The sequence below is a fragment of the Brassica napus genome, chromosome C5 (assembly GCF_020379485.1).
Source record: "Brassica napus cultivar Da-Ae chromosome C5, Da-Ae, whole genome shotgun sequence".
Classification (NCBI taxonomy): Eukaryota; Viridiplantae; Streptophyta; class Magnoliopsida; order Brassicales; family Brassicaceae; genus Brassica; species Brassica napus.
In genome coordinates, this window is record NC_063448.1 from 33,809,094 (window position 1) to 33,827,049 (window position 17,956).

General features: G+C 44.6%; 2 protein-coding genes across 2 annotated transcripts; both read left to right on the forward strand.

The window, feature by feature from the left end:
* Positions 1-1,268: 1,268 nt before the first annotated feature.
* On the forward strand, positions 1,269-3,462 carry LOC106350303. The gene is made up of 3 exons (XM_013790208.1): positions 1,269-2,047; positions 2,093-3,026; positions 3,079-3,462. The coding sequence occupies exons 1-3, from the start codon at positions 1,269-1,271 to the stop codon at positions 3,460-3,462; spliced, it is 2,097 nt and encodes a 698-aa protein (XP_013645662.1).
* Positions 3,463-15,536: 12,074 nt separating this feature from the next.
* Positions 15,537-17,154, forward strand: LOC125587212. Its single transcript, XM_048757418.1, has 4 exons — positions 15,537-15,912; positions 15,959-16,276; positions 16,613-16,848; positions 16,972-17,154. The coding sequence occupies exons 1-4, from the start codon at positions 15,537-15,539 to the stop codon at positions 17,152-17,154; spliced, it is 1,113 nt and encodes a 370-aa protein (XP_048613375.1).
* The last annotated feature ends 802 nt before the right edge of the window (positions 17,155-17,956 follow it).

The following is a 17,956-nucleotide window of genomic DNA, read 5'->3' on the forward strand; positions in this document are numbered from 1 at the left end:
TTTCCTAAGCGCGACTATGGATTCTAACCAAGTCCGACCTGATTGCATCGGATCTATCGATCTCGAACTACTTAGATCGGGCAAATCGATCACGTCAAGAGAGGTTGATAATCTCGATAAACGCTCCCATACCTCGCAAGGAACGATTAACAGTCCCACTATCACCGCATTCGAGGATACACCACTGAAAGGGGAAATCTTGACTTTCCACGAGCATGAAATTGTAAAGCTCGATATGCCCCACGATGACGCCTTAGTGATCGCATTAGAAGTAGGAGGCGTCGCCCTCTCAAAAATTTTCATCGATACCGGAAGTGCTGTTAACGTCATTTCACAAGAAACGCTACGGTTGCTCGAACAACCGGCCCCAAAGATCAGATGAGAAGCGACCCCCCCCCCCCGCCAGTTTCGAAGGAAGGTCGATCCTTTCGCTCGGGGTCGTATTATTAACTACGAAAGCCTGCGACCTGAAGAGAAAAACATAATTCACAGTAGTTGATCTTCCCATGCCATTTGATGCCATTGTAGGACGCCCCTGGTTACACTAGATGAGAGCAGTTCCCTCAGTTTATCAGCAATGCGTGAAGTTTATGTCTCCAACCGGAGAAAAGACCTTACTCGGAAGCCAGAAACAAGCTCGAGCCTGTTACATGTCCGAATTCCGAAAAATGCCACAGAAGGAGGAGAATATCCCACTCGCACGCGACCTCTCGGTCAAAGACCCCGCCAAAGATCTATCCAGTACCGTCCCTCTGCACGAAAGTTCCCCTGAAAAAAGAGTTAACATCGGGAACGGTTTACCTCCAGAGTTAAGGCTTGTCGTTCCTCAAACAAAATATCAAAACATTCACATGGTCCGCGGCAGACATGCCAGGAATCGATATCAATGTCGCTTCCCACGACCTAAACGTCGATCCCACATTTAAACCCATCAAACAGAAGCGAAGGAAGTTGGGTCCCGAGCGACCCAAAGCTCGGGACCCAAAGCCGTGAATGACGAAGTGGATAAACTTCTGAAAATCGGCTCCATTCGCGAAGTCCAATACCCCGACTGGCTCGCAAACCCAGTCGTGGTTAAAAAGAAAAATGGAAAATGGAGAGTATGTATCGACTTCACCGATCTCAACAAAGCATGCCCGAAAGACAGCTTTCCATTGCCGCATATCGACCGGCTAGTAGAAGCCACAGCCGGACAAGAACTACTTTCCTTCATCGACGCATTCTTTGGCTATAATCAAATCCTCATGAATCCCGAAGACCAGGAAAAAATGAGCTTCATTATGGAGCTAGGAACATACTGCTATAAAGTGATGCCATTCGGGTTAAAGAATGCCGGAGCCACTTACCAAAGATTAGTAAACAAAATGTTCTCCAAGCAACTTGGGGAAACAATGGAAGTTTACATAGACTACATGCTAGTAAAGTCATCGAAAGCAAGCAACCATGTTCCCCAGTTACAAGAATGTTTCGACATCCTCAACAAATTCGGAATGAAACTAAACCCAACCAAATGTACGTTTGGAGTAGCCTCTGGGGAGTTCCTCGGCTACTTGGTAACCGAAAGAGGAATCGAAGCCAACCCAAAGCAGATCGCAGCACTCGTCGATACCTTACTCCCAAGATCGGTCCGAGAAGTACAAAGCCTCACCGGGAAAATTGCCACATTAAACCGTTTTATATCCAGATCGACCGATAGATGCCTCCCTTTCTACAAGTTGTTGAAAGGAAATAAGAAATTCGAATGGAACATCGAATGCGATTCTACCCTAAAAGAGCTCAAGGCGTACATTAGCGAACCACCCGTGTTGTCAAAACCGATCATAGGAGAAACCCTCTTCCTATACGACGCGACCTCCGAACACGCAGTGAGCATAGTCCTGATCCGCGAAGAAAGCGGAGAACAGAAACCAATATATTACGTGAGTAGGTCGCTAGTCGACGCCGAAACTACATATCCCGTAATGGAGAAACTCGCACTAGCGGTAGTAACTGCCGCCATAAAACTGAGACCCTATTTCCAGTCTCATCCAATCATAATCATGATGTCGTAACCCCTTCGGACAATACTTCACTGTCCGATCCAATCCGGCAGGCTCGCAAAATGGGCAATCGAGCTCAGCGAATATGACATAGAATACAAACCACGAACGAGCTCGAAAGCACAAGTACTAGCGGATTTTGTCATCGAACTCGTCCCAAAGGAGGATAGCTCGAGCTCGAATACTGAAAAATGGAGATTACATGTCGACGGGGCATCATCGAAACAAGGATCCGGAATCGGAATACAGCTCGAATCCCCGACGAGAGAAATGATCGAACAATCATTTCGCCTAGGGTTCAGCGCGTCGAACAACGAAGCCGAATACGAATCCCTGATCGCGGGGCTACGGCTCGCAAGAAGCGTCGGTGCCCGAGAAATCAGTGCCTTCAGCGACTCGCAATTAGTCACAAGCCAATACCACGGAGAATACGAAGCAAAAAACAAAAGAATGGAAGCATACCTTTCAGTCCTGCAAGAAATCGCTCAGCAGTTCCACAACTTCGAACTAACAAAAATCCCAAGGGGAGATAATACGTCAGCGGATGCGCTGGCCGCGCTGGCTTCAAATTCCAATCTGGCGGTAAAAAGAATAATACCAGTAGAAGGAATAGATAAACCAATCATAAATCTCCCATGTAAGGGAATCGACCTTCAGGAAAACAATCCCTCGCGCATTGATGCAATCACTACGCGAAGTAGGGCACGAAGAGAAAGCCAGGGTCTCGACAACGAAAACAGCGATGAGCCCGACAACCAATCGGCCCCAAACACATCGCGCGTCGGGACCAGAGGAACAGCGACCACCGCAGCTATCCCTGAAGAGGCCGTCCAAGAAACCAGCAATGAGACACACGAAGCCTTCAAGAAGGAGCTAGAAGCCAGACCAGATTGGAGAACCCCAATATTTAAATATATAAAGGATGGCGAGCTCCCCGCCGAGAGATGGGAAGCTCGAAAAATAAAAGCCCGGAGTTCGCGCTATTGTGTCATGGAGGAAAAACTATACAACAGAAATCTAGATGAGCCCTATATATTAGGTGTATCCTGATGCGCCTCAGTCCATAGATAAGTACATGGAACCGTACCAGAATAGAGATCAGACCGTTCAGGACAGCTCAGCCGAGGTTCGCCTTCCTAGCCGTACCGCCCAGGATGATCGAGCCGTGTACCGCCTCGACCGAACCAGTACGCGTCCTTCCCAACCATCTCGACAAGCCAAAGTTAACAGTCGAGCCAGACTCAACTTGGATCATGCCAGAATTGACATGGATCCTGCCAGACTTGACGTGGATCATGCCAGACTTGACTTGGATCATGCCAGACTTGACTTAGATCGAGAGGTTTCCCAAAATGATCGAGACTTCTCTCTCTTTGTCCGTTTGGCACGAACCGACTTTCCAATGATCGAGCCAATGGACTAACCCTCATGTCCGACTCTCTCTTGGACTTCTATCATTCAGATTTCTCTAAGGTAAGAATCATCCAACTCTCTGAAGACTTAGGCCGCATCAGTACACTGCTTGATCAGGCCACGGACTGTCCAGACCATCCCGCGTTCGTCCAGCTCCTTACCGCGGCGACTTCAACTTGATCGAATGAATTTTGACATCAGCCAAAGAGTCACATCGACCAGATCTGAAGTTGAAGAGTTTCTTGACTGACCTTCCACATTCTCAGTCAATTTTGTTATTTCCTAAGTGTTTTTATTAATGTCTTTCATTTACCAAAAGTACTATAAATATGTAAACTCTTCTTCATTATCAATCAATCGATTTTCCCTTAAAGTTTATGAGTTTATCTCTTTGTTCTTTGCTTAAAACAATTCCTGTTTCTTGTCGAGTGATTCTCCAAGTAAACATATCTTTCCTTGTTGGTCTTGACGTAACATTCCAAACCACAATCGAAGCCAATGGTATCATAAGGTCTTTCCGCAACCTTGTGTGTCGCCTTTCAAACCACCCAGTTCTCCCATCTTTGGCGAGTTCATATCCAAAATCCCGTTGAGTGATCCTTGTCCGAATCTAGGACGTATCAAAGTGGTATCAGAGCCACTCAACTGGTATCATCATTTCATCTTTCTAAATCGTTTCATCTTCTTCTATCTATCTCAAATTCGGGCCATCTCTTTACCAGCCACTAGATCTATATAAAAAAAACAAAAAAAAAAAGAGAAAAAGAGATCTATCTATAAAAAAAAATAATAATAATCAAAAGTTCGATTAGTGGCTAGGTGGTGGAAGAGAAATCCTACTGGCTGAAGAGAAATTCAGCCTTAGAGTGGTTAATACGGATTTCAAAACCCAAAAAGTTCTTATCTTTCTATCTAACTACCCCCGTTTGCTTGGAGATCCTAACTTGTTACTAGTCTTGTTCTCTTAGAACTTTGACAGACAACTTATTGAGTGACCATCCAAATTCCGAGAGAAACACTAAGAGTGGGCGAGATCAAACACTTGAGTGAGTGAGGAATTTTGTTGTTTAAACTAATATCTTGTGTTAAGCTTTTCAGGAACTATGGAGAGTGAAGAAGATAGGAACCAAACCGGGAATTCTTATGCTGGTTTATCTAACTTGCAGATGAGAGCTCTCAATGATTCCATGACTAACCTTATGAATGCAGGTTTGGAACAGATCCATCTCAGACTTGATGAAATCCAAGGTAGCAACCCGGCCAGATCTAGAACCAGGCGAGATCGCCCACGGAGGAACAACCGGCTGAATGAAGAAGTCGGAGAGGATGAGAACCAAGACGATCGTTCCATCAACCGCCCCAGGAGAGGAACCCAAAACCGTGACCCAGGTGATGTTAATCCTTTTGCTGGAACTGATCAAACTAATGAGGGATTAGGAGGAGTGAAACTTAAGATCCCAACTTTTGATGGTAAAAACGACCCAGATGCTTTTCTTGAATGGGAAAAAAAAATTGAACTTGTTTTTGATTGTCAAAACTTCTCTGAAATGAAAAAGGTTAGATTGGCCGCAGCTGAGTTTGTTGGCTATGCTATTAATTGGTATGGTCAAGTTGTGACTCACATGAGAAGGAATGGCGGACCTCCAATCTCTACTTGGGACGAGCTCTCGGCCATGATGAGGAGACGTTTTGTTCCTGAACATTATCACCGGGAACTTCACCAAAGGCTCAGAAGGCTTCTTCAAGGAACCAAATCCGTGGAGGACTATCACCAAGAGATGGAGGTCTTGATGCTAAAGGCGGATGTGGACGAGCCCCTAGACGCCCCTAGATCGAATGGAGCTTCAAGAGTATACCAGTATGGAGCAAATGCTACATAAGGCTATTTTGGTCGAGCAACAAGCCAAAAGAAAGGGCTACTCTAAACTGGCCTTTGCTCCCAAGCCTAGCTATCAAGACAAAGGTAAGTCTCCAAACACAACAAATACTGCTGTTAAGACTAACACCCTGGTTCATGTTGACAAAGGCAAAGCAGTTGAGACTAACAATAGGGCAAGAGACATCCGGTGCTACAGATGTCAAGGCCTTGGCCACTATGCCAGCAAGTGTCCGAACCAGAAAGTGATGATCCTCATGGAGATTGGCGAGGTTGAGTTCGAGAATGATCAGGATGATCTAGAGGACAAGGGCGACAACTGTCCTATCTTTTATGAGGAAGGAGAGTCCTTCGACTACCCACACCAAGGCCCACTTCTAGTTGCCAGGAGAGCCACGGACGAAGGACTTGTTCCGATCTTTGAAGAACATTCAGACCTTGATCTAGAACCGGCCTTTGATGAGACACTTGAGCCGATCTATGATGATGAGGATGGACATCTCGACTACCCAGCTTACGGTCCACTTCTTGTTACTAGAAGAACATTGAGTGTTCAACCCAAAACCAATGAACGAGAACAAAGGGAGAATCTTTTTCATTCTCTATGCTTAGTTTCAGAAAAAGTTTGTTCTTTGATTATTGATGGTGGTAGTTGCACTAATGTTGCTAGGACTTGTGACCAAACCACTTCCTCGACCTTTCAGATTGGAGTGGTTGAACGACACTGGAGAACAGTATGTCCGGGAACAAGTCGCGGTCTCTCTCACTATTGGATGATATGAGGACGAGGTCCTTTGCAACGTTCTGCCCATGGACGCGTGCCATATTCTGTTAGGACGACCATGGCAGTTTGACGAAAAGACTATACATGACGGATACACCAACCGCCACTCCTTTGATCATAAGAGAAAGAAGATCACCTTGGTTCCCCTCTCACCGGCCGAAGTCCATGAAGATCAGCTCCAGCTGAAGAAGATCCGAGACAAAGAGCCAAAGCCATTCGAACCTGAGGTATCTCCTAGGAACTCTAACTTCTTTATCAAAGGAAGCCAGGTAAAGAAATCCTTATGCTCAGAACAGCCGTTTCTTTTGCTAGTTTATAAAGAAACTCTAATGGCTTCCTCATCTAACATTGCACCAGAAATTCCGAGTGATCTTACAGATGTGTTGCAGGAATACTCTGATGTGTTTCCAGAAAAGAATCCTGAAGGATTGCCACTAGTTCGAGACATTGAACATCAGATTGATTTCGTTCCAGGTGCGTCTCTTCTAAACCGGCCAGCTTACCGAACCAATCCAGTGGAAACGAAGGAACTTCAAAGACAGATTGGAGAGATTCTTGAGATGGGATACATCAGGGAGAGCCTCAGCCCTTGTGCCGTTCCTGTTCTCCTTGAGCCCAAAAAGGACGGTTCTTGGCGCATGTGCGTGGACTGCCGAGCCATCAACAACATAACGGTAAAGTATAGGCATCAATACCTAGGCTTGATGACATGCTTGATGAGTTTCATGGTTCCTCTGTGTTTTCTAAAATTGATTTGAAAAGTGGTTATCACCAAATCCGCATGAAGGAAGGTGATGAATGGAAAACTGCATTCAAAACTAAACTAGGATTGTATGAATGGCTTGTCATGCCATTTGGCCTTACCAATGCACCTAGTACATTCATGCGTTTGATGAATCATATCTTGCGGTCCTTTATTGGTCATTTTGTTGTTGGCTACTTTGATGACATTCTCATTTACAGCAAGAATCTTGATGATCATAAATTGCATTTAAAATCTGTTCTTGAAGTTCTTAGAAAAGAACGTTTGTTTGCCAATCTTGGTAAGTGTTCTTTTGGGACAGATCACATGGTCTTCTTAGGTTTTATTGTAGGTGCAGATGGACTCAGAGTGGACGAGGAAAAGATCAAGGCCATTCGAGACTAGCCTAGTCCAATGACCGTGGGCGAGGTGAGAAGCTTTCACGGCCTGGCCGGGTTCTATCGAAGGTTCGTCCAGAACTTCAGCTCTATAGCCGCCCCTCTTACCGAAGTAATCAAGAAGAACGTTGGGTTCAAGTGGGAACAAGCCTAGGTAGAGGCGTTCCAGATCCTCAAAGGGAAGTTGACTCAAGCCCCATTACTTGTTCTTCCTGATTTCTCTAAAACTTTCGAAATCGAATGTGATGCCTCGGTGTAGGTATTGGTGCTGTTTTGATGCAGGATAGGAAACCTATTGCTTATTTCAGTGAGAAGCTTGGAGGAGCTACACTCAACTATCCCACCTATGACCAGGAACTGTATGCTTTGGTCCGAGCCCTTCAGACGTGGCAACACTACCTTTGGCCTAAGGAGTTCGTCATTCATACGAATCACCACTCTCTGAAACATCTTAAGGGCCAGCAGAAGTTGAACAAAAGGCATGCCCGTTGGGTCGAGTTCATTGAGACCTTTCCTTATGTGATCAAGTACAAGCAAGGTAAGGAAAACGTGGTGGCTGATTCCTTGTCCAGAAGGTATGTTCTTCTGTCCACTCTTGAGAACAAGTTGTTTGGGTTTGAGTTTATCAAAGACTTGTATGCAACTGATCCAGACTTCAAAGAAATTTTCAGAAAATGTTCCAAGGTTGCCTATGGGAAGTATTATCAAATTTCTGATTTCTTATTCTTTGATAATCGTCTTTATGTTCCCCAATGTTCTTTGAGGGAGTTGTTTGTCAGAGAATCTCATGGAGGAGGCTTGACGGGACATTTCAGAATCAAGAAAACCTACAAGGTGGTTTATGATCACTTCTATTGGCCGAGTCTGATGAAAGATGTGGAGAGGATATGCAACCGATGTGTGGTGTGCAAGAAGGCCAAGTCCAAAGTGAAAAACCAAGGTTTTTACTAAGCTTTACCCATTCCATCTAATCCTTGGGTAGATATTTCTATGGATTTCGTGCTTGGCTTACCTAAGACTAAGGCCGGACGAGACCCTATCTTTGTGGTAGTTGAGAGGTTTTCAAAAATGGCTCATTTCATACCTTGTCATAAAACTGATGATGCTGTGCATGTTGCTGAACTATTCTTTAGAGATGTTGTCCGATTGCATGGCATGCCTAGAACAATTGTGTCTGATTGAGATGCTAAGTTCCTTAGCTATTTCTAGAAGACTTTGTGGTCTAAGCTAGGAACTAGACTGTTGTTCTCGACTACTTGTCATCCTCAGACCGATGGTCAAACTGAGGTTGTGAACCGAACTTTTTCTGCACTGCTTAGGTCCTTGGTTAATAAGAATCTTAGGCTTTGGGAAGAATGTTTGCCACATGTTGAGTTTGCATACAATCATTATGTGCATTCTGCGACTAAGTTCTCTCCATTTGAAATTGTTTATGGTTTCAACCCTATGTCTCCACTTGATCTTTTGCCTTTGCCTTTGAGTGAAAGAGTTAGTACAGATGGGAAGAAGAAAGCCAAGTCCATTCGGAAGTTGTATGAGCAAGTCTGTGCCAACATCACGGCCAAGACAAAGATCTATGAGAGAAAGGCAAATAAGAAAAGAAGCAAGGTCCTTTTTGAGGAGGGTGATCTTGTTTGGGTTCATTTGAGGAAGGAACGCTTTCCGGAGGAAAGGAAGTCCAAACTCTTGCCTAGGGTTGATGGACCATTCCAGATCCTTAAGTAAATCAGTGACAATGTGTATCAATTTGATCTGAAAGGTAAGTATGATATTTCTCCAAGTTTCAATGTTTCTGAACTATCTCCTTTATTTGCAGATGATCCAGATTTGTGGACAAATCCTTTTGAAGAGAGAGGGAATGATGCGCCTCAGTCCATGGATCAGTACATGTAACCGTACCAGAATGGAGATCAGACCGTTCAGGACAGCTCAGTCGAGGTTCGCCTTCCTAGCCGTACCGCCCAGGACGATCGAGCCGTGTACCGCCTTGACCCACTTACATCCGGAATGAGGCTTCGACCAAGTCTACGTCTTGAAGACCGATCTGACCGAACCAGTACGCGTCCTTCCCAACCATCTCGACAAGACAAAGTTAACAGTCGAGCCAGACTTAACTTGGATCATGCCAGACTTGACATGGATCATGCCAGACTTGACGTGGATCGTGCCAGACTTGACTTGGATCATGCCAGACTTGACTTAGATCGTGAGGTTTCCCAAAATGATCGAGACTTCTCTCTCTTGGTCTGTTTGGCACGAACCGACTGTTCCAATGATCGAGCCAATGGACTAACCCTCATGTCCGACTCTCTCTTGGACTTCTATCATTCAGATTTCTCTAAGGCACAAATCATCCAACTATCTGAAGACTTAGGCCGCATCAGTACACTGCTTGATCAGGCCACATACTGTCCAGACCGTCCCGCGTTCGTCCAGCTCCTTACCGCGGCGACTTCAACTTGATCGAATGAATCTAGACATCAGCCGAAGAGTCACATCGACCAGATCTGAAGCTGAAGAGTTTCTTGACTGACCTTCCACATTCTCAGTCAATTTTGTTATTTCCTAAGTGTTTTTATTAATGTCTTTCATTTACCACAAGTACTATAAATATGTAAACTCTTCTTCATTATCAATCAATCGATTTTCCCTTAAAGTTTATGAGTTTATCTCTTTTTTCTTTGCTTAGAACAGTTCCTGTTTCTTGTCAAGTGATTCTCCAAGTAAACATATCTTCCCTTGTTGGTCTTGACGTAACATTCCAAACCACAATCGAAGCCGGTAGTATCATAAGGTCTTTCCGCAACTTTGTGTGTCACCTTTCTAACCACCCAGTTCTCCCATCTTTGGCGAGTTCATATCCAAAATCCCGTTGAGTGATCCTTGTCCGAATCTAGGACGTATCATATCCCCTAAGGACGCGTTCACAATCCTGAAACAAACTCGGGGGAGCATTCGGAAGCAACTCCGGGGGACGATCCCTAGCAGTCAGGATAAAGAAACTAGGCTACTTCTGGCCAACAATCGCCGATGATAGCGAGCAATTCGCATTAAAATGTGACAAATGCCAAAGGCACGCACCGATGATACATCAACCGACTCAAAAACTGTCTACGATATCCTCACCATACCCTTTCATGAAATGGTCCATGGATGTGGTAGGCCCGCTAGTACCTTCAGGACCAGCCCAGCTGCGATTTCTTATGGTATTAACCGACTATTTCACCAAGTGGATCGAGGCCGAAGCATTCTCAAATGTCACTTCCACGACGGTAACCAGCTTCATTTGGAAAAATATCATCTGTCGACATGGTCTACCATACGAAATAGTAACCGACAATGGACCACTATTCATTTCCAAAATGTTCGACGAATTTTGCGTGAAATGGAAAATCAAGATTAAGGCTGCGAGCCCCCGATACCCAAAATGAAACGGTCATGCCGAAGCCGCAAATAAGACTATAATGAACAACCTCAAGAAGAGGCTCAACCTCAAGAAGGAGAGGTGGGGAGAAGAGCTGCATGGTGTCCTATGGGCCTACAGATCAACCCCCCAAACCGCAACCGGTGAAATTCCATTTTCATTGTCTTACGGAATCGAGGCCGTAATCCCAGCCGAAAATGAGGTCCCGAGTCAGCGACGAAGAATATGTCCAGAAGACGCCGAACTCAATGAAGAGTTGTTAATCCATCAGCTTGATATGATCGAGGAACGACGTGAAAAAGCAGCAATACGCGTACAAAATTACCAACAAGCCGCGGCACGTTATTATGATTCCAACGTAAGAAACTGCACTTTCTCTGTAGGCGACCTAGTTCTCCGGAAAGTGTTCGACGGAACAAAAGAGCCGGGAGCAGGAAAGCTAGGAACAAAATGGGAAGGACCATACAAAGTAACTAAAGAAATCCGAACAGGAGTCTACGAGCTAGAAAAATGCAAAATGGGCCTTGGAACGCCTACAACTTAAAGAAATACTACAAATAACACAAACCCGAACCTCGATCATAACTACCAAAGCTTCGAGCTAGGGGGGCATCGATGCCTACAGCTCAGTCAAAAATGGAACTACGATAAGGTTTGATCCCTCTAAAGGGGTACGTAGGAAGCTCGTCACCGAGCGCAGCCCAAACAACCGAACAAACAGCCGTTAGCTTTCTTTCATCACTTTGAACATCTAATTCCTAAGCATAGCCCATTTACCAACTTGTTGCTATCATGCCATATAAAGGCCCACAAAACAGATTCCTGATCAGTCTCTGTTTCATGCCTTCCAAAGGATAAAACAACAAGCTCAACGAGGCTTAAAAAAAATCAGAAACATACGATTAAAGAGGTATTATCCCATAAATCTGTTGGAAACATATATATGTTTCTCCAACAACAAAAACACAAAAAAACATATATATAAAACACAGCAAACTTCAAACTAAATCGAAATAACCCTCGCATCAATCCTGGTTGACCGAGTCTCCGGAGATCTCGGGGAGATCGAGAAGACCAAGAGAAGGGTCTGACACCGAAGCAAGACCGTAATCGACATCGAGCGAAACCTCCAGGTATTTAAGACGCTCCAACTCCGCCTCGAGCTCGAAGCCGCCCTCACTATACTCGGTCAAAGCCTTGATACGAGCTCGCGTCTCTTGCAAAAAATTCTCCGCGGCCGTTTCTGTCTTCTTCTGCTCCAACTTACCCTTGACCACAGCCAAAACCCCCTCGTACTCCTTCGCAAGAGAGACACGAGTTAGATGGAGATCTTTGCGATCTTTCCTATCCGACCTTCGATCTCTCGCCTATACTTCTCCTTCATCGAGTCAAGGTCGCTCTGAACAACGACCTTCTCTGCCTCAGCAGCCGCCAACTTCTTCTTCAATTCCTCAATCTCCACTTCGTGCTGTCTCTCCGCCTCCCGAGCAGCATCCAACTCACCCCGAAGCTGTTGGATCGTGAGAAGGTGACCCGCGATCTCTTCCTTACTAGGAAAATTTGCCATTCGCCCCTCCATTCAAGCGGCATAATCGTTGCTCGCCTCCATAGCTTAAGCAAAACGATAGCGTCAAAACTAAACATCCCAGTCCGTAAAGAATAAAGCGAAGACAACGTACCTTGGCATTTGCGACCGCCATCCGAACATAAGCGTCGCCCTCTCACATGTGCTCCAAAGAAGGGAGCTCGCATCCTTCTGCTATGACCTTACACCAAATTTGATGCGCCTCAGTACATGGATCAGTACAGGGAACCAGGCCAGGATGGAGAATAGGACGATCAGATCATTCCAACCGAGGTTCAAGCAGCCGATCGTTCCAGACAGACAGACCGAGCCGTGTACCGGATCGACCCGCGAGCAGCCGGAAAGGAGCTAAGGCTGGAATCACGTCTAGATGACCGAACCGACCGTACCGGAGCTCGTCTTCCCCGACCAACTCGCCAAGCCAAGACTAATGGTCGAGCCAGAACTCACTTTGATCGAGTGGAAACCGAGACATACCATAGTCTTTCCCTTTTGGTCCGTCTGATCCGAGCCGAGTGTCAGTTTGATCAGTTCTTGAACTTTAATGATCAAAATTTCTCTAAGGCACGGATTCTTCAACTGTCCAAAGACTTGGGTCGTGCTGGAACCAAGTTGGCGCATGAGCCTTACCTAACGGATTGTCCAGATCGCGTCAAAACCGTCCTGCTCCTTACCGTGAAGGAACCACTAGGTTCAGACGAACCTGGACATTTGCCGAAGAGTCTCTTTGACCAGGTCTGAGATCCAAATATATTGTCTTTAATTTTTCTGATCCAGATCCGATTTCTAGATCTATCATTAATACATTCTTATGTCTCTTTCTAGTATAAATATGCAAACACTTCTCATAATAAAATCATTCCATTTTCTTTCAACTTTTTTAGTCTTTACTCTTTGTTCTTCGATTAAAACTTCTCTTGTTTTCTTGGTGTGGTTAGCTCCAAGCAAACTCTTCTTGTCCGTTGGTCTTGTGAGTCATATCAAGCGACGGTTCGAGATCGCCACTTTGTTGGACCGGTGCGTCACATCCGGCAACGATCTGGTTCGGGAATATCAAAGGCCAATCCGCAACCTTTGTGCGACCCATCGATCCATCAGATCTCCTTCGGAGTTCATATATTTTCCAATCCGGTTGAGTGATCCTTTCTAAGGCGTATCAAAGTGGTATCAGAGCCACTCTTCCGGTATTGTCTGTTCATCTTCTCATCTCCCATTTCATAAACATTTCTTCTTCTTCTTTCTATCTTAAATCCTCGGGCCCCTCATTACCATCCACTAGAAAAAGTATTAAAAAAAAAGAAAGATCTACGATTTTAAAAAAAAAAAAAAAAAGAAGAGATTTCAAAAGAATTTGATTTGTGGATTGGTGGTGGAAGAGAAAGTCTGTTGGTTGAGGAGAAATCCAGCCTTTGAGGTGGTTAAAACGGATTTCAAAACCAAAGTTCTCTCTTTTCTACCTATCTTACAAAAAAAAAAAAAAAATTCCCTTGTTTGCTTGAAGTTTGTCCCTTGGGATACTTTGATTAGATCTCTTAGAACCTTGAGTATAAGGCTTTTTGAGTGATCACCAAAAATCTGAGAGAAACACGTGTGTGGGTGAGATCAAACACTTGAGAGAGTGAGGATTTTTATGTAAAGTTTTGTGTTTAAGAATTTTCAGAAAACCATGAGTAGTGGAGACGAAAGGAGCCGACCCGGAAACTCAGTGGCCGGTTTATCTAACTTGCAGATGCGAACCTTGAATGATTCTTTTACTAACCTTATGAACGCAAGTCTTGAGCAGATCCATCTAAAGATAGATGAGATCCAGAACAGTCAACAGCCGCGTCCTCGAACCGGAGACAGAAGAGATCGCCCAAGGAGGCCAAACCGGTCTGATGATGAGATCCGAGAGGAGGACTCTCATGAGGACGACGACCGATCCATAAATCGACCTAGGAGAGGTCACAGAAACCAGGAACCAGGTGATACCAATCCTTTTGCTAGAAATGGACGTACTGATGATAGCTTAGGAGGATTGAAACTGAAAATTCCACCTTTTGAGGGTAAAAATGATCCTGATGTTTTTCTTGATTGGGAAAGAAAAATTAAACATGTCTTTGATTGTCAAAACTTTTCTGAACTTATGAAAGTTAGACTGACTATGTTATTAATTGTAATGATCAAGTTGTGACCCACAGGAGGAGAACAGGTGCAAGACCGATTGAGACAAGGGACGAGCTTTCCATGCTGATGAGGAGACGTTTTGTTCCTGCCCATTATCACCGAGACCTCCACCAGAAACTCAGATGTTTGCTTCAAGGCACCAAGAACGTGGAAGACTACCACCAGGAGATGGAAACTTTGATGATCAAGGCCGATGTAGACGAGCCCATAGACGCTACTATGGCTAGGTTTCTCTCTGGCCTCAACCGAGACATCCAAGACCGTATGGAGCTTCAAGAGTATGGAACCGTGGATCAAATGTTGCACAAAGCCATCTTGCTCGAGCAACATACCAAAAGGAAGAGCTACTCAAAGCCGGCCTTTGTTCCTAAACAGACTTTCACTCCTAAGACAAGTTATCAAGACAAAGGTAAGTCTTCTTCTACAACAAATACAGCTTTAAAGACTGATGTTCCTGCTCGTGTTGACAAAGGAAACGCTATTGAGAATCCTAGCCGTGCAAGAGACATCAGATGCTTCAAGTGTCAAGGTTTAGGACACTATGCAAACAAATGTCCGAACCAAAGAGTGATGATTCTCATGGAGAATGGAGAGGTTGAGTCCGAGGACGAGCAGGAGGACAAGGAAGATCTTGGTCCTATCTTTGATGAGGAAGCCGAGTCCTTTGACTACCCACATCGCAGGCCATTACTCGTTGCTAGGAAGGCTTGGGATGATCCCAGCTCCGACGAGACTGACGGTCACACGGACAACAACTTGACCGACCTTTGATACTGACTCTGAGCCGATCTTTGATGAGCAAGACAGCTTTGACTACCCCGCTCATGGACCACTACTTGTTACTAGACGTTCCTTGAGTGTTCAGCCCAAAACCAATGAAAAAGAATAAAGGGAGAATCTCTTTCATTCTCGTTGTTTAATCTCTGAAAAAGTTTGTTCTTTGATCATTGATGGTGGGAGTTGTACTAATGTTTCTAGTCATACTCTTGTCAGAAAGCTAGAGCTAGCTACTCGACCTCTTTCGCGTCCTTTCAGGTTGGAATGACTCAATGAAACCGGTGAACAGTATGTAAAGGAACAAGTCACGATCCCTCTTACCATTGGAAGATATGAGGATGAGGTTTTTTTGCAACGTTCTTCCTATGGACGCTTGTCACATCCTTCTGGGCCATCCATGGCAGTTTGACAAGAGAGCCGTGCACGATGGCTTCACAAACCAACACTCCTTTGACCATAAAGGAAAGAAGATCACACTAGTGCCTTTGTCTCCATTAGAGGTTCACCAAGATCAGGTCCAACTCAAGAAGAACCGCGACCAGGAACCTAAGCCGGACGAGCCTGACTCATCTCAACGAAACTCCAACTTCATCATAAAACAAAGTCAGGTTAAAAGGTCTCTTAACTCTCAAAAGCCATTTCTTTTACTTGTGTATAAAGAATCTTTTATGGCTTCACCTTCCCCTGACCTTGCACCGGAGATTCCGAGTGAATTGCTAGATGTTTTGAAGGATTTTTCTGATGTTTTTTCCAGATGAGAATCCTAAGGGATTGCCACCAGTGCAAGGCATAGAACATCAGATCGATTTTGTTCTGGGAGCCTCTCTACCGAACCGGCCAGCCTATATAACCAAACCAGTGGAGACCAAAGAACTTCAGAAGCAGATTGGTGATCTTCTGGAGAAAGGTTACATCAGGGAGAGCCTCAGCCCTTGTGCCGTGCCTGTCCTCTTAGTGCCCATAAAGGACGGATCTTGGTGCATGTGTGTAGACTGCCGTGCCATCAACAACATAACGGTAAAGTATAGGCATCCCATTCCTAGGCTTGATGACATGTTAGATGAATTGCATGGTTCGTCAGTATTCACTAAGATTGATTTGAAAAGTGGCTATCACCAAATTAGAATGAAAGAAGGTGATGAGTAGAAAACTGCATTTAAAACGAAACTAGGATTGTATGAGTGGCTTGTCATGCCTTTTGGTCTCACTAATGCACCTAGCACTTTTATGCGTTTGATGAATCATATCTTGACGACTTTCATTGGTCATTTCGTGGTTGTTTACTTTGATGATATTCTTATCTACAGCAAGAGCCTTGATGGCCATAAGATGCACTTGAAATCTGTTCTTGATGTTCTGCGGAAATAAAAACTTTTTGCAAATCTTGGAAAATGCTCTTTTGGAACAGATCACGTGGTGTTCTTAGGCTTTGTTGTAGGTGCTGATGTACTTAGGGTGGACGAGGAGAAGATCAAAGCCATCCGAGATTGGCCGAGTCCAACGATCGTGGGTGAAGTAAGGAGTTTTCATGGTCTAGCCGGCTTCTACAGACGATTCGTCCAGAACTTCAGTACCATAGCCGCTCCACTTACTGAGGTGATCAAGAAGAACGTTGGGTTCAAGTGGGAACAAGCTCAAGAAGAGGCATTCCAAATTCTAAAAGGGAAGTTAACTCAAGCTCCTTTGCTTACTCTTCCTGACTTCTCTAAAACTTTTGAGATTGAATGTGATGCTTCGGGTGTTGGTATTGGTGCTATTCTGATGCAGGATAGGAAACCCATTGCTTACTTCAGTGAGAAGCTAGGAGGAGCCACGCTCAACTACCCCACTTTTGACCAGGAGTTGTATGCTTTGGTAAGGGCTCCTCAAACATGGCAGCACTATCTTTGGCCAAAAGAGTTTGTGATCCACACGGATCTTCAGTCCTTGAAACACCTTAACGGCCAATAGAAGCTGAACAAGAGACATGCCCGTTGGGTCGAATTCATTGAGACCTTTCCCTATGTGATCAAGTACAAACAAGGTAAGGACAATGTGGTGGCTGATGCCTTGTCCAGGAGGTATGTTCTTCTTTCAGCTCTTGAGACAAAGTTGCTTGGTTTTGAATTTATCAAAGATCTTTATGCAACTGATTCGGATTTCAAAGAAGTGTTCAGAAAGTGTTCCAAGACGGCCTTTGGGAAGTACTATCAAGCTTCTGTATTTTTATTCTTTGATAACCGTTTGTGTGTGCCCCAATGTTCTTTGAGGGAGTTGTTTCTCAGGGAAGCTCATGGAGGAGGCCTTATGGGACACTTTGGAGTCAAGAAAATGCACAAGGTTGTGTATGGGCACTTTTATTGGTCGAGTTTGATGAAGGATGTGGAACGGATCTGTGGCCGATGTGTGGTTTGCAAGAAAGCCAAGTCTAAAACCAAAAACCAAGGTTTGTATTCTGCTCTTCCCATTCCTTCTCATCCTTGGGTTGACATATCTATGGACTTTGTGCTTGGATTGCCTAGGTCTAAATCTTGTCGAGATTCTATCTTTGTGGTGGTTGATAGATTCTCTAAAATAGCTCATTTCATACCTTGTCATAAGACTGATGATGCTGTGCAAGTTGCTGATCTATTCTTTAGGGAAATTGTTAGATTGCACGGAATGCCTAAGACCATTGTTTCTGATCGTGATGCTAAGTTCCTTAGTTATTTCTGGAAAGCGTTATGGTCTAAGCTAGGAACTAGATTGATGTTTTCCACCACTTGTCATCCTC